Genomic DNA, 21,597 nt, shown 5'->3' with positions numbered 1-21,597 from the left:
ATGTAATACTTTGATACAAACACACACACATTGTAGAAAGATTAAACCAAGTTAGTTAACATTCATCACCTTATCTACTTATAATTATTCTGGGGACAGGAACTTTTAAAATCTACTCTTTTAGCAATTTTAGCCATATAATACATTTTTATTAACTATGGTCACCATGCTATGTTAAAATTTATTCCTATTGTTCAGCTGAAACTTTTTGCCTTCCGGTCAACATTACACCTTTCTCCATTCTCCCTGTCAACCTCTGATAAACATCCCTCTACTCTCTGCTTCTATGAGTTTGACTTTTTTAGATTCTACATATAAGTGAAATCATACAGTATTTGTCTCTGTACTTGGCTTATTTTACTTAACATAATGCCTTTCAGTTTTGTCCACGTTGTCACAAATGACAGAATTTCTTTTTTGTGTGAGGCTGTATAGTATTCCATTGTGTGTGTGTGTGTGTGTGTGTGTGTGTGTGTGTGTGTGTGTTTTCTTTGGCCTTTGATCCTTTGATGGTCAATTACATTGCTTCTGTACCTTGGCTAATGTGTATGATGCTGAAATGAATTATGAGTGCAGGTATTTCTTTGACTTACTGATTTTAATTCCTTTGGGCATATACTCAGTAGATGGATTGCTGGATCATGTGATAATTCTGTTTAATTTCGGCGGGGTGGGGGGACCACTACACTGTTTTTCACAGAGGCTACACTAATTTACATTTCTATCAACAGTGTACAAGGATTCCCTTTTCTCTGCCTCCTTGCCATCACTTGTTATCTTTCGTCCTTTCGATATTAGCTATCCTACAGGTATGAGGTAATACCTCATGATGGTTTTAATTTGTATTTCCCTGATGATTAGAGATGATGAATTTTTTTTTATATATATCTGTTGGCCATTTGCATGTCTTCTTTTGATAAATATCCAGGATCTTTATTCACTTTTTGATTTGGTTATTTCTTTTTTTGAGTTGTTTGAGTTCCTTATATATGATGGGTATTAGCCCCTTATCAGATGTATGGTTTGCATATATTTTCTCCCAATCAGTAAGGTGTCTCTTCACTCACTTTGTTGTTAATTGTTTTCTTTGCTATGCAAAAACTTTTTAGTTTCGTGCAATCCCATTTGTCTGTTTTTGCTTTTGTTGCTTATGCTTTTGGGGTCCTATCCAAGAAATCATTGTTCACACCAATGTTGTGAAGCTTTTTCTCTACATTTTCTTCTAGTCATTTTAAATTTCCGGCCTCCTATTTAAGTCTTTAATTCACTTTGAGTTGATTTTTGTGTATGGTGTAAGACAGGTCCAATTTCATTCCTCTACATATGGATATCCAGTTTTTTCAGCACCATTTATTGAAGACACTGTGCTTTCCCCATTGTGTATTCTTCGCACCTTTGTCAAAAGTCAATTGACTATAAATGTGTGGGTTTATTTCTGGGCTCTCTGTTCTGTTCCATTGGTCTGCATGTCTCTTTTTATGCCATTACCATGATGTATGCGCTATTATAGTTTTGTAATATATTTTGAAATCAGGTAGTGTAATGCTGTTTTGCTTTTTTTGCTTAAGATTGCTTTGGCTATTTGGGGTCTTTTGTTGTTTCATACAAATTTTAGAATTATTTTGTCTATTTCTGTGAAAAATGCCATTGGAATTTTGATAGAGATTGCATTGAATCTGTAGATTGCTTTGGATAGTTTGGACATGTAAATGATATTAATTTTTCTAATCCATAAGCACAGGATTTCTTTCTGTTTGTACATGTTGCTTTTAATTTATTTTATCATTTTTTTTGGCTTTCACTTCCTCAATTAAATTTATTCATAAGTTTTCTTTTTGAAATACTATTGTAAATTGGATTACTTTCTTAACTTCTTTGTTGTATAGTTTATTGTTAGTGTTATAGAAAATGTACTGACTTTTGTATGTTGATTTTGTAACCTACAACTTTATTGAATTCTTTTATCCATTCTAATAACTTTAGGTGAACACTTTAGGGTTTCTTCTATACGAGATCATCAGCAAGCAGAGACAATTTCACTTCTCTTTTTTATTTCAATGCTTTTTATTGTCTATAAATTTATTGACTCCTCTTTAATCTTTCACCTACTTTGTAAGACAAATTTACTGAAATAGGTTAGACACCATGGCGGACTCTGATGCAAAACGTTTTTATAAAAACACACAGGTATAAATGTTTTCTGATTAATGGCCATTAGCTAGTTTCCCAATCAGAGCACGTTTTCACCTGTGCTCTTTAAATTACTTTCAATGTAGAGTTAGACAATGGAAACTTAAGTGTCAGAAAAGGTCAAATTGCATTAAGGACAGTCCTTATGATAGTGTTGATTTAATCAGGATGCCTACCTCTGTTCATTTACCTTTTAAAAATAAGTATAATATATTGCAGATCACTAAGACTGTTGTTAGAGAAGGTGGTTATTGTATTAATGGGATACCAGTAACCTCCTCTCTACTGTGACATTGATTACTGTAATTATGAAAGAGACATAAGGAAATGCCATAAGCACGATCCATTGGGCCCCAGGCTTCATCAGTTCTCATATGGCTGTGTGAAAATGCCAATTACAAACATATCGTAATAAAAAGGGTATGGCTTAATGCCAACATGTACCTGCTAATTTGATATTTATGATGGTAGAGTGAAGCATATATAATCAAAGGCAAAGAGACTTCAATAGAGCAACATTCTGTATTTTGCTGACTGATGAAGGCTGTAAGTTTATTTCAAGATTACCCAGCCATTTATTTAATTAAAATAATATTGACTGGTGACCGACCCTGTTGTTTTATTTAATACATGTGTAAGCATATTCATTTAATTTTCAATATTTATATTTCATGTGATTATAAAAATGATAAAATCTCAATACATAACAGTTAGGTAGTATAGACATGTACAGAAAACAAAGGTAGCAGAATCCTCTAAACTTTGGCTGCTTCCTGGTTTACATTTATAGGCACCTTTCTCACTAGAAAACATATCGATTATTTTCTGAATTGTAATTGTTCAATTTAAAAATAATTTTAAATAAGGAAATGTTGGGGAACTGATAGAGCTCTGTGTTGAAGCAGAGACGTTCCTCTCTTCTTATGATTTTTGGCCATTTTTATGTGAAGCTGTAGAGAGAACAGTGACTAGGGTACTTGTGCTAAAATTGTCTTCCTCATTAAATTGGACATAAATCATTTTTTAGGGCAAAATTTCACTTTCTGAGTTCTCAGAAAGCAAAAGCTATATCAAAAAGTGTATCAGTCTACACTTACATAGATTGATTATAACATTTTCATTTATTTTTTTTTTCACAAACACTTATTGTGCTCTGTCTTTGGAATGAGATATACCTGAATTTCAATCTCAGCTTTGCTTCTTTTTTTTTTTTTTTTTTGAGACGGAGTCTCACTCTGTCACCCAGGCTGGAGTGCAGTGGCCGGATCTCAGCTCACTGCAAGCTCTGCCTCCCGGGTTTACGCCATTCTCCGGCCTCAGCCTCCCGAGTAGCTGGGACTACAGGCGCCCGCCACCTCGCCCGGCTAGTTTTTTGTATTTCTTAATAGAGACGGGGTTTCACTGTGTTAGCCAGGATGGTCTCGATCTCCCAACCTCGTGATCGGCCCGTCTCGGCCTCCCAAAGTGCTGGGATTACAGGCTTGAGCCACCGCGCCCGGCCTCAGCTTTGCTTCTTAACAGCTGGGAGGTATGTCCATGTAACATGATCCCCCAAGCCTCAACTTCCTCATCCAAAAGCTATACATTAAAATTTGTCTTCTCGGGTATTATGAGCCTTTTGTGAGATCATCTTTATGAAGTTCCTGGCAATAACAGGTACTCTGAAACTGTTAGCCAGCATAATGTCAATATCACCTCCTATTAATCGTGCCATTGTATTTTGTGAAGTGTCTTATTAACATTAAATATACATAGGTAAACATTTTCACAAGGATGTCTATAAAAAAATAAATTTCTAGTGAATTTCCAGAATTGGAAAATTGTGGAATTTATCCTTCATCAGACTTTAGCTCCAATGGTGTCTACCTGCCAGAGTGCTTTGAAGGCAGATCCATGGAGTTTAAGATAAGGTTAGTCTGTCTGACAGTGCCTGTTACTTTTAGAGGTTTACATTTTAGTAGCTATTAATAATATAGGTATGATTATCAGCATGAAGCCCCCATACAAATAAGTTTATGTTGAAAGTGTCAATTGTCATTAATATCCCATAAGAAGAAACTATTTAAAACTTCATAGGAGTTCATACATGGGGTTGCCATGGCAACAATGGAGCTTATACTTTTTAATTTATTGCTTAATTTTCTCTAAACAACATTGCCATTGCATCAGCAGGAATCCCAGTCTGTAGTAATGATGGGGATTAAATGGTCATTATGAAGTTGTTCAACATTCTTCTGATTTGCTTCAGGGAACGTTGACTTTGGGTATCTTTGAATGTACTATTAAGCATTATTAAATCCATTTAAAATAGACTGAGTTTACAGGGAAATGAAGTACATTTCCTTATTGCAATTTATCATCCAATAATAATGGTAAATATTGCAAGTCAAAATTTAAGGCCAAATGTAACTCAACAGTGAGCTGACTAATGGCTCTCTTGTGCTTAAAGAAAGTATATTGCTTTTGCATTTAACCAAATGGTCACTGAAAAGTATAAAAAGCTATTTAATAGCTACAAGTCATATTCCAGAAGGATTCAATCTGTAATATAAAATGAACCAAAGGAACAGGTTGATGTCTTGTTAAAGAAGATAATCGTTACTTCAGATTTTATTTTTCTTATAATTATCTCCTATGTCAAGGTCAAACTGATAGCAGGTTAGAGGTTTGTGTCTATGGAAATCTAGTTTGCAAAATACAGCTATTCATAAATTAATCCTGAAATCATTTAAAATATTATGGCATCAATTCAACATACCTATGGAGTGTCGATTCAGGGAGGTCAGGAAAGTCTGTAAGGGAGAAATGGAATATTAACTGGGAAGCATGGGGAGAATCCCAACAGAAGGGAGGCAGGGAATAGGCAGACGAATGACAGACATGAATACCATTGGCAGAATGTGCGTGGTGTTATTGGAGAGTAAGTTACATGTACGGGAGAAGGAGGCATAGAGATTTGCTTGCCAGGTGGGAAATTTGATCAAGAGTCTATCTTTTAGGAAACAGATGAGATGGAACATAGATCTTCCAGCTTGTAATATGTTTCAGGTGTTGTAAGAATACAACCCAAACATTATCAAGTGATGTTTTAGGCAAAGGAGAAAGTAATGTGCATGATCCTGAATGTTCCTGTGAGGATCAAGGAACGTGATTAGCATCAGGAACCCTGTGAAATTGTCTGGGTCACTCACCTACCTTTGTGCTCCTTTAGGATTAGTAAAAACAACAACAACAACAACAACAACAACAAACACTCCTATCAAGGCAGTTTAGAAAACATGATCTCCATTTACTAGAAAGGGGACATTTTGTTTTTCTAGAGTGGTAACTGAACTTTGATAAGGAAAATATGCAGAAATGAATGAAAAATGGGGCCAAGTTGTTGACTACATTGAATAAAATGTTAGTCAACATCAAAGTCCTTTTATGAAGGAAACTGGATTAACATGCCATTTATTCATTGTTACAAATAATTTTCAGTTAAACAAGTGAATATTTTCTCCGAAATGGCTCTCAATTTGTCATCTAAATGTTTGAATATTTTGGCTTTTTTAGTCTTCTGTGAGCATGTCTATGTTGGTCTATGTGTCTCATGGTATATGTGCCCCCGTGAGCATGTCTGTGTGTATATCTATGTGTGTGTCTCCCTGTGTGTTGTATTTGAAAGTCTAAAATATGAGGCCCTTTAAGAGAAGTGTTTATGATGTTAAAATCTCAAGTCTTTTCATGAAAGTGTGTCTGCGCAGGTAAATCGGATGTATATTTCTCTCTGAATGATCTGACGGTTGGGTTTAATAAGGCTATAGCTGATGCCAGTTGTGTTGGGGAGTTTGCAAATTTATTGTCAAATAAACTCTCCTCTTACACTGTTTTGAGATTATTCCTTTGGGCTTGTATACTTTTTCTTCACATGTAAATAAATGCCACAAATGCTTCCTCCTGAAATCGTGAGAGAAGTGGCGTATTATTTTTATGGGAATTGTACCGTTCTTAACCACTCTCCTTGATTAAAATAAGAGTTTTTTTTTCTTCCTAAACCTGATCATTTTCACACTGGAAATGAAATCTCTCATGGGGATTAGTTTACTCACTCAAGCTTTCCATTCAGATGAAGGTGTGAAAAATACATGACAAGAATTTTATTTAAATGCTCAAACAGCTGCATAAGGAGCGTGAAACAAGAAGAAAATGATAGTCGTTACCTGTAGATAGGTTTCAATTTTTTTGTAGGCTTCAAATTCCTTTTAAGACAAACAAAAAATTAAAATGGGAAGACCAACTATGAAAATAATGATTTGGTTTAATCTAAACTTCCATGAAGGCTGCAAGTTACAGATTAGGTGCATCACCTGAAAGTAACATTGCTGATTGTATAGCTTTGGAAGCTAGGTTCAATGATGTATATGCAAGTGACTAAGTTGCATATGCAATGGTTCTTTATTGCACTCAGGCATTTAAAGCCTGGCATTTAAAGCCATTCATCATCCAACCTCCTGACCACTCCAACACTATCTTCCTTCACTCTCTCAGCACTCCAAATATCTCCAACTGCTTGCAGTTTCCTGAATATATTACTGGTTTTCAAGTCTCTAAAAATGTTGCTCTCCCTGTCTGTCATGTTCCTTTTGTGTTGGTCCGTCTACTGGACTCATCTTTTAGGATTTCATTGCAGTATCAGTTTCTTTCTCCACCATATTCCTTTGGGTTACCTGGGTGGCTAATGCCCTCTGTTCTCTCATAGTACCCTGGGTTCACTCCAGTCACAGTTCTTTGTACAGGATATTTTAAGCGTGTTTATTTTTCTACTTATTTTATTAAGTAGAGAGAATCTAAGAAATAGAAACCATGCCTTCTTTAGTTTTTTAGTCCTGTAGCATCAGGCATCATCCCTGGCTCATAGTAGGTGCTCAATTAATTTTGTTGAGATAGAGTTTGTGAGATGCAGCAGAATCAAGGAAGGTAAATGTCCTGGCTTCTATACAGAGGAAGTTAAAAATACAAATAAAAATAAGTCACTCTTCTAAAGGAACTTGAAAAGACACATAATTAACTTAAATATAAAGCTATGTGTGGATGATGTCAGATGTTTACCTGGAGAGAGTCCTGGCGTGAATGGAGGGAAAAATTCAAATTTCTTTTCACTGAGAGGTGGTGAAAAGCCCTGATGAATACAGAAACATTTGAGCTGAACCTCAAGGAACCTATAAGAGTTGTTTATTGTTTGTTTGTTTTTTTAGTGGATATTTATTGAGCTCACATAGCCTGTAAGAATTTAAGCTCTATATTACCATTATGGTTGGCAAGTGTGAATTTAATTAGCCTTTTTCAAAAAAATAATAAAAAGCAATCCATTTTACCTACCTAAACACAATAGAATTATCTAAATATCTTCTTTTTTTTTTTTTTTTTTGAAACGGAGTCTTGCTTTGTTGCCCAGGCTGGAGTACAGTGGCAGGATCTCAGCTCACTGCAAGCTCTGCCTCCCAGGTTTACGCCATTCTCCTGCCTCAGCCTCCCGAGTAGCTGGGACTACAGGCACCTGCCACCACGCCCAGCTAATTTTTCGTATTTTTAGTAGAGACAGTGTTTCACTGTATTAGCCAGGATGGTATCGATCTCCTGACCTGGTGATCCGCCCGCCTTGGCCTCCCAAAGTGCTGGGATTACAGGTATGAGCTAGTGCACCCGGCCAGAATCATCTAAATATCTTATGTTCAGTGGTTTTCTGATAGAAGATAATGTACTTACTCTGAAGTCTGGTCCCCTAGCAACACTCTTACTCACCAGTCTGCTAATGGCTTGACAGAAGAGGTAAACTCACTTTTGGAGCAAAAGTTTTTTAAGCAGGAAATCATGCAAAAGTATAAACAGCAAACGGATTTTAAATTCTGAAGGTTCCTGGGAAAAGTCATAGGATACTGAATGCTTTGTCATGACTGTACAGATGAAAACACCGCTAAACAGAGTGAATCATAATAACGGGTTTTGCAAGGAATTTTTTTTTTTTTTTGAGACAAAGTCTTGCTCTGTCGCCCAGGCTGGAGTGCAGTGGTGCAATGGAATTTTTAAGGCACAGTTCTCTGTTTGCCTTTAACCCAAGCAAGAAGAAGAAATAGGACTGTAAGTGAGACAAGAACCATATCGATTTGAATAACTCAGAGAATAGCAAAGTATTTGACTTTGAATGCAGGGTTTCTCTAAAACATAGAATACTGAAGAGAATATGTTAAGGATAAAGACCAACATTCAGTTAGTTCTTGCTCAGTAATTGTGATAGTATGGAAACAAGTTCAGCATGTGATCTAAGTACTGGCACATGAGTGAACAGCGGGACTCATAAGCAGCCAATGAGAAAATGGAACTCACTATTAATCTGGGAAATATAAACTAGACTAAAATTATATTTGAAAAATTTTAAAAGTATGTACAATACCTGGAGCCCTGGGGGTATGGAAAATATGTACTATAATACACTGTTAGTGAGGTTAGACATTGGTGAAGTCTTTCTGTCTTGAGACAAAGTGAATTGGCATGTTATTTCCTGAGAGAGGAAGACTGGAAAAGAACAAGGTATAGGGAAGTATTAAGAAATTAAGAATTCTATTTGGGAAATTTTTAAAGATTATTATCAGGAATTCAGGTGGGGATGTCAAATAGGCCATTGAGCCTGGAGCCCCAGCCCCAGGAAGTGGTTAGTGCTGGAAGAATTGGAGTCACGGGCATAGACAAAATACATGAAATTATGGGACTTTAGTTATCAGTCACTCATTTCATAACTAGAGGTTAATGGTCTGCTATTGCAGGGCGCACTGTTCTCAGAATTTGTGTGGATATGATAACACAAGTCATGAGTTCCAACTTTAAGGAGCATGAAATCTTATTTTAAATACAGAAGCACTTACTACCTGGCAAGTGGTCCATTAAATATAAAAGCAATCACTTCCCCTTATTTTTGTACCTTTAGTAGGCCAGCACTTTGCATACATTGGCTATAATCTTCACGTAGACATGCCGAGGTAGATATTTTTGCCCCAGTTTTACTGATAAGAAATCTCAGGCTCTGAAAGGATAAGTGAATTTTACATTAATACATTCACTGGATAGTAAATGGAGTTGCTGGATTTCCAGTCCTGATCTATCTCATTGAAAGCCTGTTCTCTTTTCAACTACCCTTCAGTAACAGGTGCTGTTGTCACTAAATCCTTAGCTTCCTGACCCATACTATCTGAATAATGATCCCTACATACCTCTAGGAAAGAAAGGTATCAACTGCAATTACTCTTATTTGGCAGATGGAGATCCTGGATTACTCTAAGTTTAAACAAAGTAATTAAGCTTGGCCAGGGTGTCTGCCATGGGAAAGCAGATTCACTCCATTGCTTCGTAGATTCATGTACTGCAATGTATTGATTATTACATGAATATATTCAGTGGCTTGATATAACAAAGCGGCCCATCGCTCTTGATCATTCCCAGTATCACTGTGCCCAAACTCTCAAATGACTTGCAGGAAGCTTATATATTAAGGGAAACTTCCAGAATGCAATGGAAAATGAAACTTTGTTTCACTAGAATAGATTATGTTCTTCAAGAACAGAATCTCTCTTCAAGAGAGAATAGGACAATAGATTTGGTTTTCATGGATCAATTCTCATTCTTCAAAACTTCTGCAATTATCTGTCAAATTTAAATTTAGCTCAAGTGAACACTAGTTTCTAGGATGGGTTCAGGAACTCAAACTTGATAGCTAAAGGAGAGGTGAATGGTTAAAATACCTCCATTCTTGTGAGCTTAAAGTTATATGTAAAAGTGTCAAATCACTCCACAAAATCACTGAGCTTTCCTTTTTATTTTATTTTTTACATTTAATTGCTGGGCAGTTGAACATTACAGGGCAGGCTACTGCCTCAGTAGTAGGTGCCTTGCTCTGTCGAAGGAGGTGCCATCATTTTGTCAGTTGTTCTGTGTGTCAAATATATTCTTCCGTTTGCAAAAGTCGGTCACTGACTTTTAACATGGTCATCATTCCATTCTACTCCCCACTCCTTTTTGGGCAGAGTAAATCTTTCTAAAGACAAGGGCAAGAGAAGTCACTAAGTTATTGGCTGCCCCTTTTCACTGAACCCAAGGAGAATGCACTGAAGTGTCAAGTGCGTGAGCTTCCACCGCTTCTCAGCCTATCACTATCGTTACTGGCAGAGAAACCAGTAAGTCAACCCAAGACAGCAACATAGATAGGTAACTATGGGATTTGTTGCTTTCTAGAGAATTGCAACTCAGAGCTCTCTCTAGCACATGGAATCAATTTAACCCTTTTATACATCAGCCAGAGTCCTCCCTTCATGACTCAGTTCTTTGAGTTAATAAAGCTCTCCAAATCTCTGTCTCGTCCTTTAGCTAAAACAGTGTTAACTAAGCCATGTGAATCTCCACCTCTAATTAACAGCTACTTTATTAAAATGTTATTGCCCTGTTGGGAACCAGTTGGCAGGGTGACAGAGAATGGAGTTTGTGCTATGGGCTATTGATTTTCGGTTAAATTCTTACTGTGCTCTTGGCTTTCTCCCGCTTGTGGCTTAAAGTACCGAAACCATTCAGGCCAGCAAAAGAGGCCACTTTGCTCTCCCTGGTTTTTATTGGCCTCTTTTCAGAAGGTCTAATTAACCTATGGAGTTTCTTCCAAATTTACCGACAGCTCTTTCATATTAATCTCTCTTCTAATATAGGAAATTTCTTTTTTGACCTTCCACTCAAAAAGATTATTTCAAAAAGTGCCCACAACTGAAGGAGTGACTTAATCAGGTTCTCAAGGAAAATATCTCTCTTTACTTTGCATCTTAAGCTCTGCCATTGTTATTTTATGTTTTATGCATATATGAACTTTTCATTCCTGTCTTTAAAATATTTATCAGTCATATAAAATTTGGATAATGTTGACAAGCACAAAGAAGGAGATAAAAATCAGCAACCAGACACCAACTACAATATTGTAAATATTTAGGCAATGTAGTTCTTGAGGACTTAGATTTTCAATTAGACGTCACATTCAATACATCAGTAGGTAAATGAGACACATTAATTCAGGGAGCCATAAATGATGGGAAATCTCTGGTATATCAGTGTAGGATAGGTGAATGCTGGCAAGAGAGTTCTGGTTTAGAAGTGGTTAGAAAAGATCTCTGTGAATGTGGAGGAGGAGCAATCTAGGCAATGCCTCCAGGTAGGAACGTGCTTGTCCTGATTGAGACTAGGACCTTTAGAGTTATGGACATGGTAGGCTGTGGTTGATCTTAGATCAGTAATGCAGGAGGAGACAGTTCATGTAGGCTTTTGGTACTATGGTGAGGAATTCAGATTTTATTTTCAGTGTAGTGAGATGCCATTATTGATCTTCAAGCAAGGGACCTATATGATAGGGTCTGTCTACAGGTTTTTGTTTCTCTCTTAATTTTTTTGTTTGTTTGTTTTGAGATGGAGTCTTGCTCTGTTGCCCAGGTTGGAGTGGAGTGGGGCAATCTAGGCTCACTGCAACCTCTGACTCCTAGGTTCAAGCGATTCTCCTGCATCAGCCTCCCGAGTAGCTGGGACTACAGGTGTGCACCACTGTGTCTGGCTAATTTTTGTATTTTTATTAGAGACAGTGTTTCACCATGTTGGCCAGGCTGGTCTTGAACTCCTAACCTCAGGTGATCCACCCATCTAGGCCTCCCAGTGTGCTGGGATTACAGGTATGAGCCACTGCGCCTGGCAAAAATTCATAATTGGTACATAATATTTGTACATAATTATACAGATGTCATATTTTGTTACATGAATAGAATGTGTAATGATCAACTCAGGATATTTAGGATATTCATCACCTGGAGTATTTATCATTTCTATGTGTTGGAAGATTTCAAGTCCTTTCTTCTCGCTATTTAGAAATGTACAATATATTGTTGCTAACTCTGGTCACCCTACTCTGCTATGGAACGTTAGAACTCCTTCCTTCTATCTAACTCTGCGTTTGTACCCATTAACCAACCCCTCTTTATCACTCTCACCCGAACCACTGCCCTTTACACACACACACCCTTCCCAGCCTCTGGTATGTATCATTTTACTGTCTATCTCCATGAATAACTCTGGCTGTATGGAGAATGGATTTTAGAGAGCAAGAGTGTAAGTAGCAGGGGGCAGATTTAGAGTCAGAGATGGAAGTACTTGGCTGAGGGTTGGTGGTGAGAGGCAGGAAAAGAAAACAGTCAAGAAAAATGATATTTTTGCTTATTCATATTAGGAAAACTGGGTGGGGAGTCAGTTTGGGGAAGGAAAACAAATAAGAGTTCTGTTTTTGGACATGTGAACTTTCAACTTGGTTATGGTAGTCTGGAATTCAGGGGAGAAGTTGGGATTCAAGATATAAATCAACTAGTAAAGGAGAAATTATAGGAGTTGTTATAGTATTTAGCCTTCTAATCTTTTTCATGGTTTGATTTAATATTTTTAGAAAAAACTGGCACTCAAATATCTGTTTATGCCCTATATAACTTATTTATTAAAACATAGTATGTGCATTTGTATATCTGTATATACACATAAAACAAATATTTTCATATATATTTTTATATAAATACTATATTGCATTCCATTGTATGGATGCTACCATTTGCTAATCAGTTCTCTACAATTTGACATTTATGTTGTTATATTTTATTAATTTATAAATGTGATAGATTTTCAATAAATCCTGACAAATATTCACATTTTTTTCTAGAACAAATTTCAACGAGAAGTAGTGCTGGGAGAAATTTTAAGAATTTTGATATAAAAATACAATTTGCATTCCATATCTGACACCTAATGATGGATACTCAGTAATTATTTATTTGCAGACTGATTACAGTCTCATTAGGATTACATAAAGGTAACATTTTCTCTTGGCTTTGGCAAAACCGAATAGTGCAATTTATAATAATGTAAATTTCATAGGCAAAATAGCTTACTTATTTTACATATGTAAAATTAGGGAAATGTTAATATTTTTCATACTTTTCATTAGGCATTTGTTCTTTTGTAAACATTCCCTTATAGTTGTTGCCTACTTTTTAATAGGGGATCATTTTTGTTTTTCTCATTGTAAAAACTCTAAATAAATACAGAATGTTTAAATTTTTATCATAAATATATTACATAGTTGTTTTCTTTCATATTTGTTATTTACTTCATAATTGAATTTGTGAGTTTCTTCTTTTTTTGAGAGGGGGCATGACAGAGGAATGTACAGGAGAGTTTAGTGTTTTGTGTTGCTAGAGTAGACTGTTTTAAAATATTCTAAAGGAAAATAGCCTTGGAAATCTACGAATTATTTTTTGCGAATTGAAAAAATTCTCAATATTCCAACAGACTTAAATAAATAGCAGAGTAAAGCTAAGTACATCTAGTCAACATTTTAAAACCGTCTTCCCATTTGTTTTCTTGCTATTCGTCTTTTATCTGTCCCATCTGTTCTTTGTTCTCTTTTCCTTTTTTCTACTTTTTTTTAGATTAATTGAATTTTTTAATGATTCCATATTATGTTCTTTGTTAACGTATTAGCTATAAATATCTGCTTTGTATTTTAGTGGCTGTTTTAGGATTTTTCATATTTCTCTTTACTACTACAATCTATAGTTGTGATATTATAATACTTTGTGTGCAGGAAAATAACCTTACAATATTTTTTTTCATTTTTCCTCTCTTGGTCTTTGCGTTATTGTTGACATATATTTCACTTTTTCCCATATTATAAATACTATATCACATTGCTATTATTTTTGTTTAAACAATAATTGTTTAAGGATATTTAAATAATTATGTCTATATATACACACATATATATAGAAAAAAATATATATATATTTACTAATTTAGTTACCATTTCTGGTGCTCTTCATTCTTTTGTTTAGGTCAATGTAATCATCTGGTATTATTTTCCTTCTGCCTGGATGACTTGCTTTAACATTTCAAGTTGTGTGGGTCTGCTGCTGATGAATTTATACAAATTTTGTAAGTCTAAAATAGTCTATTTATCTTCATTATTGAAAGGTATTTTTTCTCAGTAGTTTTTTTTTTTTACTCCTTCCTCGGTATTTTAAAGATGTGCTTGACTGTCTTCTTGCTTGCATTATTCTGATAAGAAATCGGCCGTCTTTCTTATCTTTGTTCCTGTGTATGTAACACGTCTTTTCTCGGCCTATTTGTAAGATTTTCTCTTTATCACAGATTTTTAAAAATTTTATTATGATGTACATTTATATAGTTTTATTCTTTTTAAATTAGTTTTTCAAATGTGGCTTCTATTTCAGCTGATTGAATTTTTTCTTCCTCATTGTTCTTATTTTTCTGCTTTTTTCTGCATGCCTAGTAATTTTTTATTCAATGCCAGACACTGCAAATTTTACCCGTTGGGAGATTTTATTATTATTCATACAATTTTTAGCTTTATTCTGGCATGCAATTAATTTACTTGGTAAGTGTTTCATTCTGTTAGTTCCTGTTTTTATGATTTGTAGGCTGGAGTAAGGCAGTATTTAGTCTAGAGCTTATTATTTCCCTCTCCTTATATATGACTCTCTTAACAGTAAACAAAATGACTCTTAATTTAAGTCTGAATATGAGTGGCAGTAGCATCCAAAGGGGCAGGGTGATGGGAGTGTTCCACCCTGTAGAGAATTTTATAATAATTGCTCTGTTTACTGTAAATTTTTAATAAAATATGTATAAGCTTAAAATTAGCACATTATTATTACTTACTATACTTTATTTTTTATGTGGAGTTTAATTCAGAGAACTTCCAATTTCATAATTGTCTCCTAGCACACATGGGCTTAGCCACAGGTGTTTGTATTCAGAATAAGTTCTTTTGGGTTTATCATTGTTTAAACTTGTGATAAGCATTTGTTGTACTTTTGTAAATATTTGCTTACATTTATCACCTTCTTTTTAATAAGTGATTGTTTTTGTTTTTCTCATTTAAAAAACTCCAGATACATAAAGGTTATTAAATGATGTGTTCATAAATATATTTCATACTTATTTTCTTTTTTTTTTTTTTTGAGACGGAGTCTGGCTTTGTCGCCCAGGCTGGAGTACAGTGGCCGGATCTCAGCTCACTGCAAGCTCCGCCTCCAGGGTTTACACCATTCTCCTGCCTCAGCCTCCCGAGTAGCTGGGACTACAGGCGCCCGCCACTTCGCCCGGCTAGTTTTTTGTATTTTTAGTAGAGACGGGGTTTCATCGTGTTAGCCAGGATGGTCTCGATCTCCTGACCTCCTGATCCGCCCGTCTCGGCCTCCCAAAGTGCTGGGATTACAGGCTTGAGCCACCGCGCCCGGCCCTATTTTCTTTTGTATTTGTTATTTACCTATTAATTGTATTAATGGGATTCTTCATTTTTTTGAAAGGGGAAGTATGAGAGGAATGTACAGAAGAGTTTCATCTTTTATATTACTAAAGTAGCCCATCTTGAGATTTTCTAAAGGAAAATAACCCTTGGAAAACTAAGAATTATGTTTTGGAAATTGAAAGATTTCTCAATATTATTCCTCCTCCTTAGACACGATTCTCTTAATAATAAACAAAATGACTATTAATTTAACTCTGAATATGACTTAGTGGTAATGGCATCCAAAGGGCAGGGTAATGGGAGTGTATTATTGTTAGTTATTTAAAATTATTTTCTCTTTGTATAGCCTAAGAGTGCTGCATTTGTCTTCTTTCTATGGTACTGCCTGTTTTCATTAGGATCATTCCCCTAAATGTTTGTCAATATTTGGCTGTCTGTTTATATTAAAAATGCTGTGCTTGAAACCTATTCCAAGACTGTCTGTGGATGGGTGGCTGGGAATTGTCCATTTGCCTTCTCTCTTGGAAGATTCCGGTAGGAAACCTGCAACATCAGTATCTTCAGGTCATATTCTTTGGAGTGGTCAGAGTCCCCAGAGAAAGAAAACGTTCTTCCACCCTTCTACACATGTGAAATACACTTGCCCATCAAAATATGGAGAGATAGATGAGGAAAGAATAATGAAAGCACCAATACATAATCTTAAGTTTTGAACTTTTTCTTTTCTCAGAATGTTATAACCTCATCCAATCAGACTATCTAGAATAGTGATCATAGTTGACGTGTCCAGTCCTCAACTGTGAATGATATACCTTAAACCTAGGGATTTCTGTTTTACCCTTTCCAGGGAATTAACCTCCCATCTGTTTTCATAGTGGTGCGAGGTAATTAATCCAGCAGTGTGGAGTGGCCTAATGTGAGAGAAAGGTCTGTTTGTTTCTTAACCAGATTCACAAAAGTTCTCCATTTTTAAAATTTTGCTTTCTACATTCCAATTTTAGAGGTATCAGCTCTGCCATTTTCTCAGATTTTGGAATTTTGAGAATCTAAATTGAGTTTCCATCAATTTTTCTGACTTCTAGATAAACTGTTTACCTTTCTCTGGCCTACTGAGTCAGTTACATTATTCCCTCTGCTTTCTAGCTTGCAAAAGGTGTTTTGTTGATTCTTACACCCCTTGTTCTTTTTAATTCATGCCTTTCTACAATTCCTTTACTAGAGACTTATTGCAGTTTCATGATGAAGCGGACCTCAGTACTGTATTCAGCTTACCATCTTAATACTCACATATCTACAAACAACTTTCCATAACAATTATGTGAAGAAAGCAATGAACATATGTGTAAAATTTTATTTCAGCTTAATATTGGTATCTTTATGCACACCTGTGTAGTTCTTTTATTCTTATAATTCTAAAATGTCAGCTAAATGTACTTAGGTTTCTATAGTCATTTGTTTTGAATGTTAAGAATTTTCAATTTACAAAAATATTCTTTACTTTTTCAAGAGTGGCTATCTTTTAGGATATCTTAATAATTTTTTCCCACTTTTTAAAGATCTGATATTTTCTTAAGCAACAGTCATCTATATTTTAGGATTCTATACTCATCCTTCTTCATATATTATCATAGTTTTGTAACTTCATATCTTTTATCACTTTCCTTCTGAATTCTAAAAATGTTCTTATCTTAATTTTTAATATATTACTTACATCTCTGTAAATCAATTTTGCTTACTACTATTTCCAGTGTAAATTTTGAATCTGCAATTTGATTTGTAGTCTTCCTTAAAATATTTCTTTATTTCACCTATCTTTCTTATAATTTCACTCATTTTGTTTTGCATTTCTACTTGCTCTCTCTGTAATATTTTTCCTGTTTTCTTAATATTCATTTACTTTTATTCTCTATTAAACTTTATGTGTAGTTTCTTCAACGTTTATTCTGATCTTTCAGTATATCATTTTTATTATTCTGTTTTTTCTGAGTTTATTGATTTTTCTTTATATTGTTTTCCAACATTTCTTTTTTTTTTTTTAACTCATCTTTAAATGAGGTAGGATTTTGGTTGATATTTGTTCTACTGTTAGCCTACCTGTGGGGAAACAAATTAGCTTCTCAGATCAGATTTCAAGATTTAAGTTTTTCATGTGTGTGTGTGTGTGTTTTTTGATAGACCACCGATCTACAGATATTAGATTTTTTTCTGTCTCCACTGTTTTGTTCTTTAATTCTCTGAACTGCTGTAGTGCATTAACTAATGTTAGTTTCTAGTTCATTTTTCTATATCCAAATTCTATACTCAGCACATTACCAGAGATAACTTACAACAGAATAGACCATTCTAATGGAGTCCCATCTGTTCCTGACCTATGGGTTTCTGAAATATACCACCTTTCATCTTGTGCAGAAAAATGACATGGGTGAGAAAAGGTCTAACATAATGTTCAGCTCACAGGGTACTGTCCAAAACGCAAGGAGAGCATGTGGCCAGGTCTTCAGATTAGTAGTTACTTGACTCCTGAGTCAGTAAACAGTAAGTAGGTAATATTAAAATCATAGCCCAACATTTTTCAGGCAGTACCTGTGTATCCCATTGAACTTAATATCCGTCTTGTCCAAACCTGTGTATTTATTTTCTTCATGAAAATCCATATGGTTCACCATTCAACACCTGATTCTGAGTCTCAGCTTTTTCATTTATTAGTCGTTTGACCTTGGGCAAAGTCTCACTAAAACTTAATTTTCTCATTTTTAAAATGGGGAATAATTGTGAGAATTGAATGAGATGATGTTTATAAAACTTGTAGTGTATATATAGGTGTATAATAAGCCTTCATTAAATGTTAATTGTCATAGTTACAAATAGAGTCAGCTTTTTCAAAATTACCATTAGATTGCCAGCCTTCAGTTTTGATAGTATTGTGAGTTTCCATATTTTTCTTACCCACAATTGATATTCCAATCAGAAGGTAGGAGAAGTCATATCATAAGTTAATATTATTTCAATCCAAAATCTCTTTAATTTTAACATTTCTATGTTAATTTGATTTATGGGTGTTGTCAAATTGTTTTATGCAGTCTGAGATCATTTGTCTTTATGTGAAGGAACTGAAGACATTGATATTGATTATGATAATAGATACTCTGGCCTTATTAATGTAGCTATTTTCTATTTTGTTTCATTTTCTTTTCCTCCCGTTTTTGTTTAATTATCATTTAGTCTCCTGGTGCAGTTCAATCAATATATTTGGTATGAAGTATTTCAAAAATAGAAGTCCCATTTGTGCATAAATTAAAATAATGTGGAAAGTGGAGAGACATCAAATCAATCATTCTTTCTCCCCTAGTTGCCTGGCCCAGTGATGTTCTAAAAGATGAAGTATATTCCTTCCTAGCAAGGTTTTTCCTCTTTTTACCCAACAGCCCTACCTTACTTCCCACCAACATGTCTTCCCGAGCCACAACTTCCAGGATTTAAAGCACTGCTTCTACTTTGCCAGTACCAAAGAAAATCTGTGCATAGAATTCTTGGCTCTCTGATAGTTGCTGTATAGAACGATATGGGTCATGAATGGGAGTATGATGGAAGGGGAAACAGTTATCTTGCATCCACTAAGAACCTGGGAGCAAGATGTTTCCTTCATCAGAACAGATTAAATTCAACTGCGAGTATTACAATTCAAATTATAGTGACTTAAACAAAATAGAACTACACATTTCTTCCACATAGGAGTAGTTCAGAGGTAGGAGATTAAGGATTCATGGTTCCAGGAACTAAAAAACTTGCTCTTGTTTCTCATGCCTGACTGCTTACATAACCAAAATTGCTTCATGATTCAAAATAACTGTTGACATTCTGACCATTGCATCCACATTTCATGCAGCAGGAAAGGTAAAGAGGGAAGAACAAGGATATCCCTTCCTTTAAAGAGAATCTTAAAAAGTATCATGGCAGCACTGCTTCCTATAAGATCTTAGTAGCTACACCTGGTTGCAAGGGGTGATAAGGAATGACATTTTTAGCACTCAGCAATGTGCACAGCTGAAATGCCGGGATTCATTTACATCAGAATAAAGGTAAATGGAATTTGGGCTAATGATTGCACTGAGACATATCTAGTCAGTGTTGGGGTTGATGAAAATGCCCCATATCACATCAGTAGCAGCCAGTGATGGAAATACCAAGCGTGCTCTGAACACCTGCATGGGGTTTCTGTTGGGGAAGTGAAACTCAAGCTTACTGTTTCCTGCTGCACTCCATTGGAATTAAAATTGACAAACAGATTTCTATGATTCCTGCACTTGTTGCTCTTTTTATCCTACTAGTGGACGGACAACTAATAAACAAAGAGAATTTAATATCAAGTGTACTCATGTGGCCAACCATGTTGTCCAAAATGCTAAGAATGTGAATGTTTTCTGAAGGTACATCACAGCTGTTTTCATTTTAAAATTTATACCCAAGAATATTTGGGTTTCTGCTTGTGTTTGATTTATTTTTAATGTGGACAATGAACCCCAAATGTGAAGAAGATGGTTTGGGGAAATGTTTATAACATATGTGCTTTGGGAAGTGGCTTCATAAACTGGAGAATAAAGCAAGAAATTCACATTTAAATCTTGGCCCCAAGACTTCAGAGTCCCAAGTGGTGATCCTGGGGCTGCTGCTAAAATTCGCTGAGATTCAGCTTGGTTACCTACAAAAACAGCGATCACCTTCAATCTCATCAGCCACAGAACCTGTCACACTGTGTGCATCTCTGTCTCCATGCCTGGGGTCATGCCCTTATGCATGTAAATTTAATCGTCTCCTCATTCTAATTTCCTGTAAGATTGAAACACAGATGTTCTGCCTGGCCCTTCCCGCTTGACCCACAGTGTAACATAAAGACCCATCCTAACACTGGCCTTGGCATGGGCCCTCCCTGTCTCCCTTCTTTTACATCATTCCCAACCAAGGTGACCCATCACAGTTATTTTACTAATAGTTGAGTAAAAAATTTAAAATTTCATCTCTCTCTATTACTTCTAAAATGTACAAAAATCAACAGGGAGTCTTCACCACAGGCTCCTAATATGAAAGTGTCTGTGCAGGAAAATCCATAAGCTAGGGTGACTTTTGAGTTAAATTAAATTTTATGACTCAAAAAATGCTTTGCTTGGTTTTCACCACCATTATAAAGCAAAGAGAATAATTTCAGATTCAGTTTCTACAAAGGATTGCTTTGGGTTGATACAGGCTTTTTGTTAGTGGCATGGAAATATTTGCATCTGCACACTGGTATGTAGTGAAATAGACTGTAAAAGATAAGATCAATTTTCTGTTAAAGGTAAAAAGGCCAGTGTAGCCAGATACAGTAAGTTTTTTTTTTTTTTTTTTCCATTTGTCATTCAGGACTGTTGGACAGTTTTACATTAGCTGTGAAAGGCACAAACTGGTATACTGCTGTCCAAACTTAGAAAGTAGGCGCATGTACACAAACACACACAAACAAACACACACACTGATGTAAAATATAAGTATAATCAGATAGAAGCCTAGACCATACATATGAGCACCAAAAATGCCTACACACCTATTAAAACATGCCAACACAATCTTATAGCAAAGACATGCACACAAAGGTACAAGGACATTGACCAGATGACACAATGACACAGCTGGGATTGACAGTTACAGATGAGCAAGCAAGATGAGGGCTTATGTCTATAGGAGTCAAGAGACCTGGAGACCCTTACGTAAACACACAGACATATATGCGTATGTGAACACACACACACACGCACACACACACACGAAAAGAGAGAACCAGAGATAATGCCAGACAAGAACACAAAGATCAACACTTAAGTACACATAACCCAAAGGCATGCCCGAAAGTGTGCAGCTAGATGCTCAGAATCATCGGCCCTCACTCATTCATATACCCACAGCCTCCTGACGTATGGTTAGCTACGTTTTTATTTTGTACGGAAACCTTTAAAGCAATTGATTTGCGTCAAGACTCTTCATTGACTCCTCCTTCATCTATTATATTT

At 35.6% G+C, this 21,597-nt stretch overlaps 1 protein-coding gene across 5 annotated transcripts in view; it reads left to right on the top strand.

Annotated features, from left to right (window-relative positions):
• Positions 1-21,597, top strand: part of NRG3 (neuregulin 3) — a 1,087,509-nt gene that overhangs the window by 271,365 nt on the left and 794,547 nt on the right. For 2 of the 5 annotated variants that reach the window (XM_025397604.1, XM_025397603.1), the window contains exon 2: positions 14,118-14,217. The exons of the other annotated variants lie outside the window; for them this stretch is intronic. In XM_025397604.1, the coding sequence (XP_025253389.1) occupies positions 14,118-14,217 (100 nt within the window). The remainder of the gene's footprint in view (positions 1-14,117; positions 14,218-21,597) is intronic. 5 annotated transcript variants of the gene reach the window in all.

Source organism: Theropithecus gelada, chromosome 9 (assembly GCF_003255815.1).
Source record: "Theropithecus gelada isolate Dixy chromosome 9, Tgel_1.0, whole genome shotgun sequence".
Lineage (NCBI taxonomy): Eukaryota > Metazoa > Chordata > Mammalia > Primates > Cercopithecidae > Theropithecus > Theropithecus gelada.
This window is presented reverse-complemented; position numbering and strand designations above follow the sequence as displayed.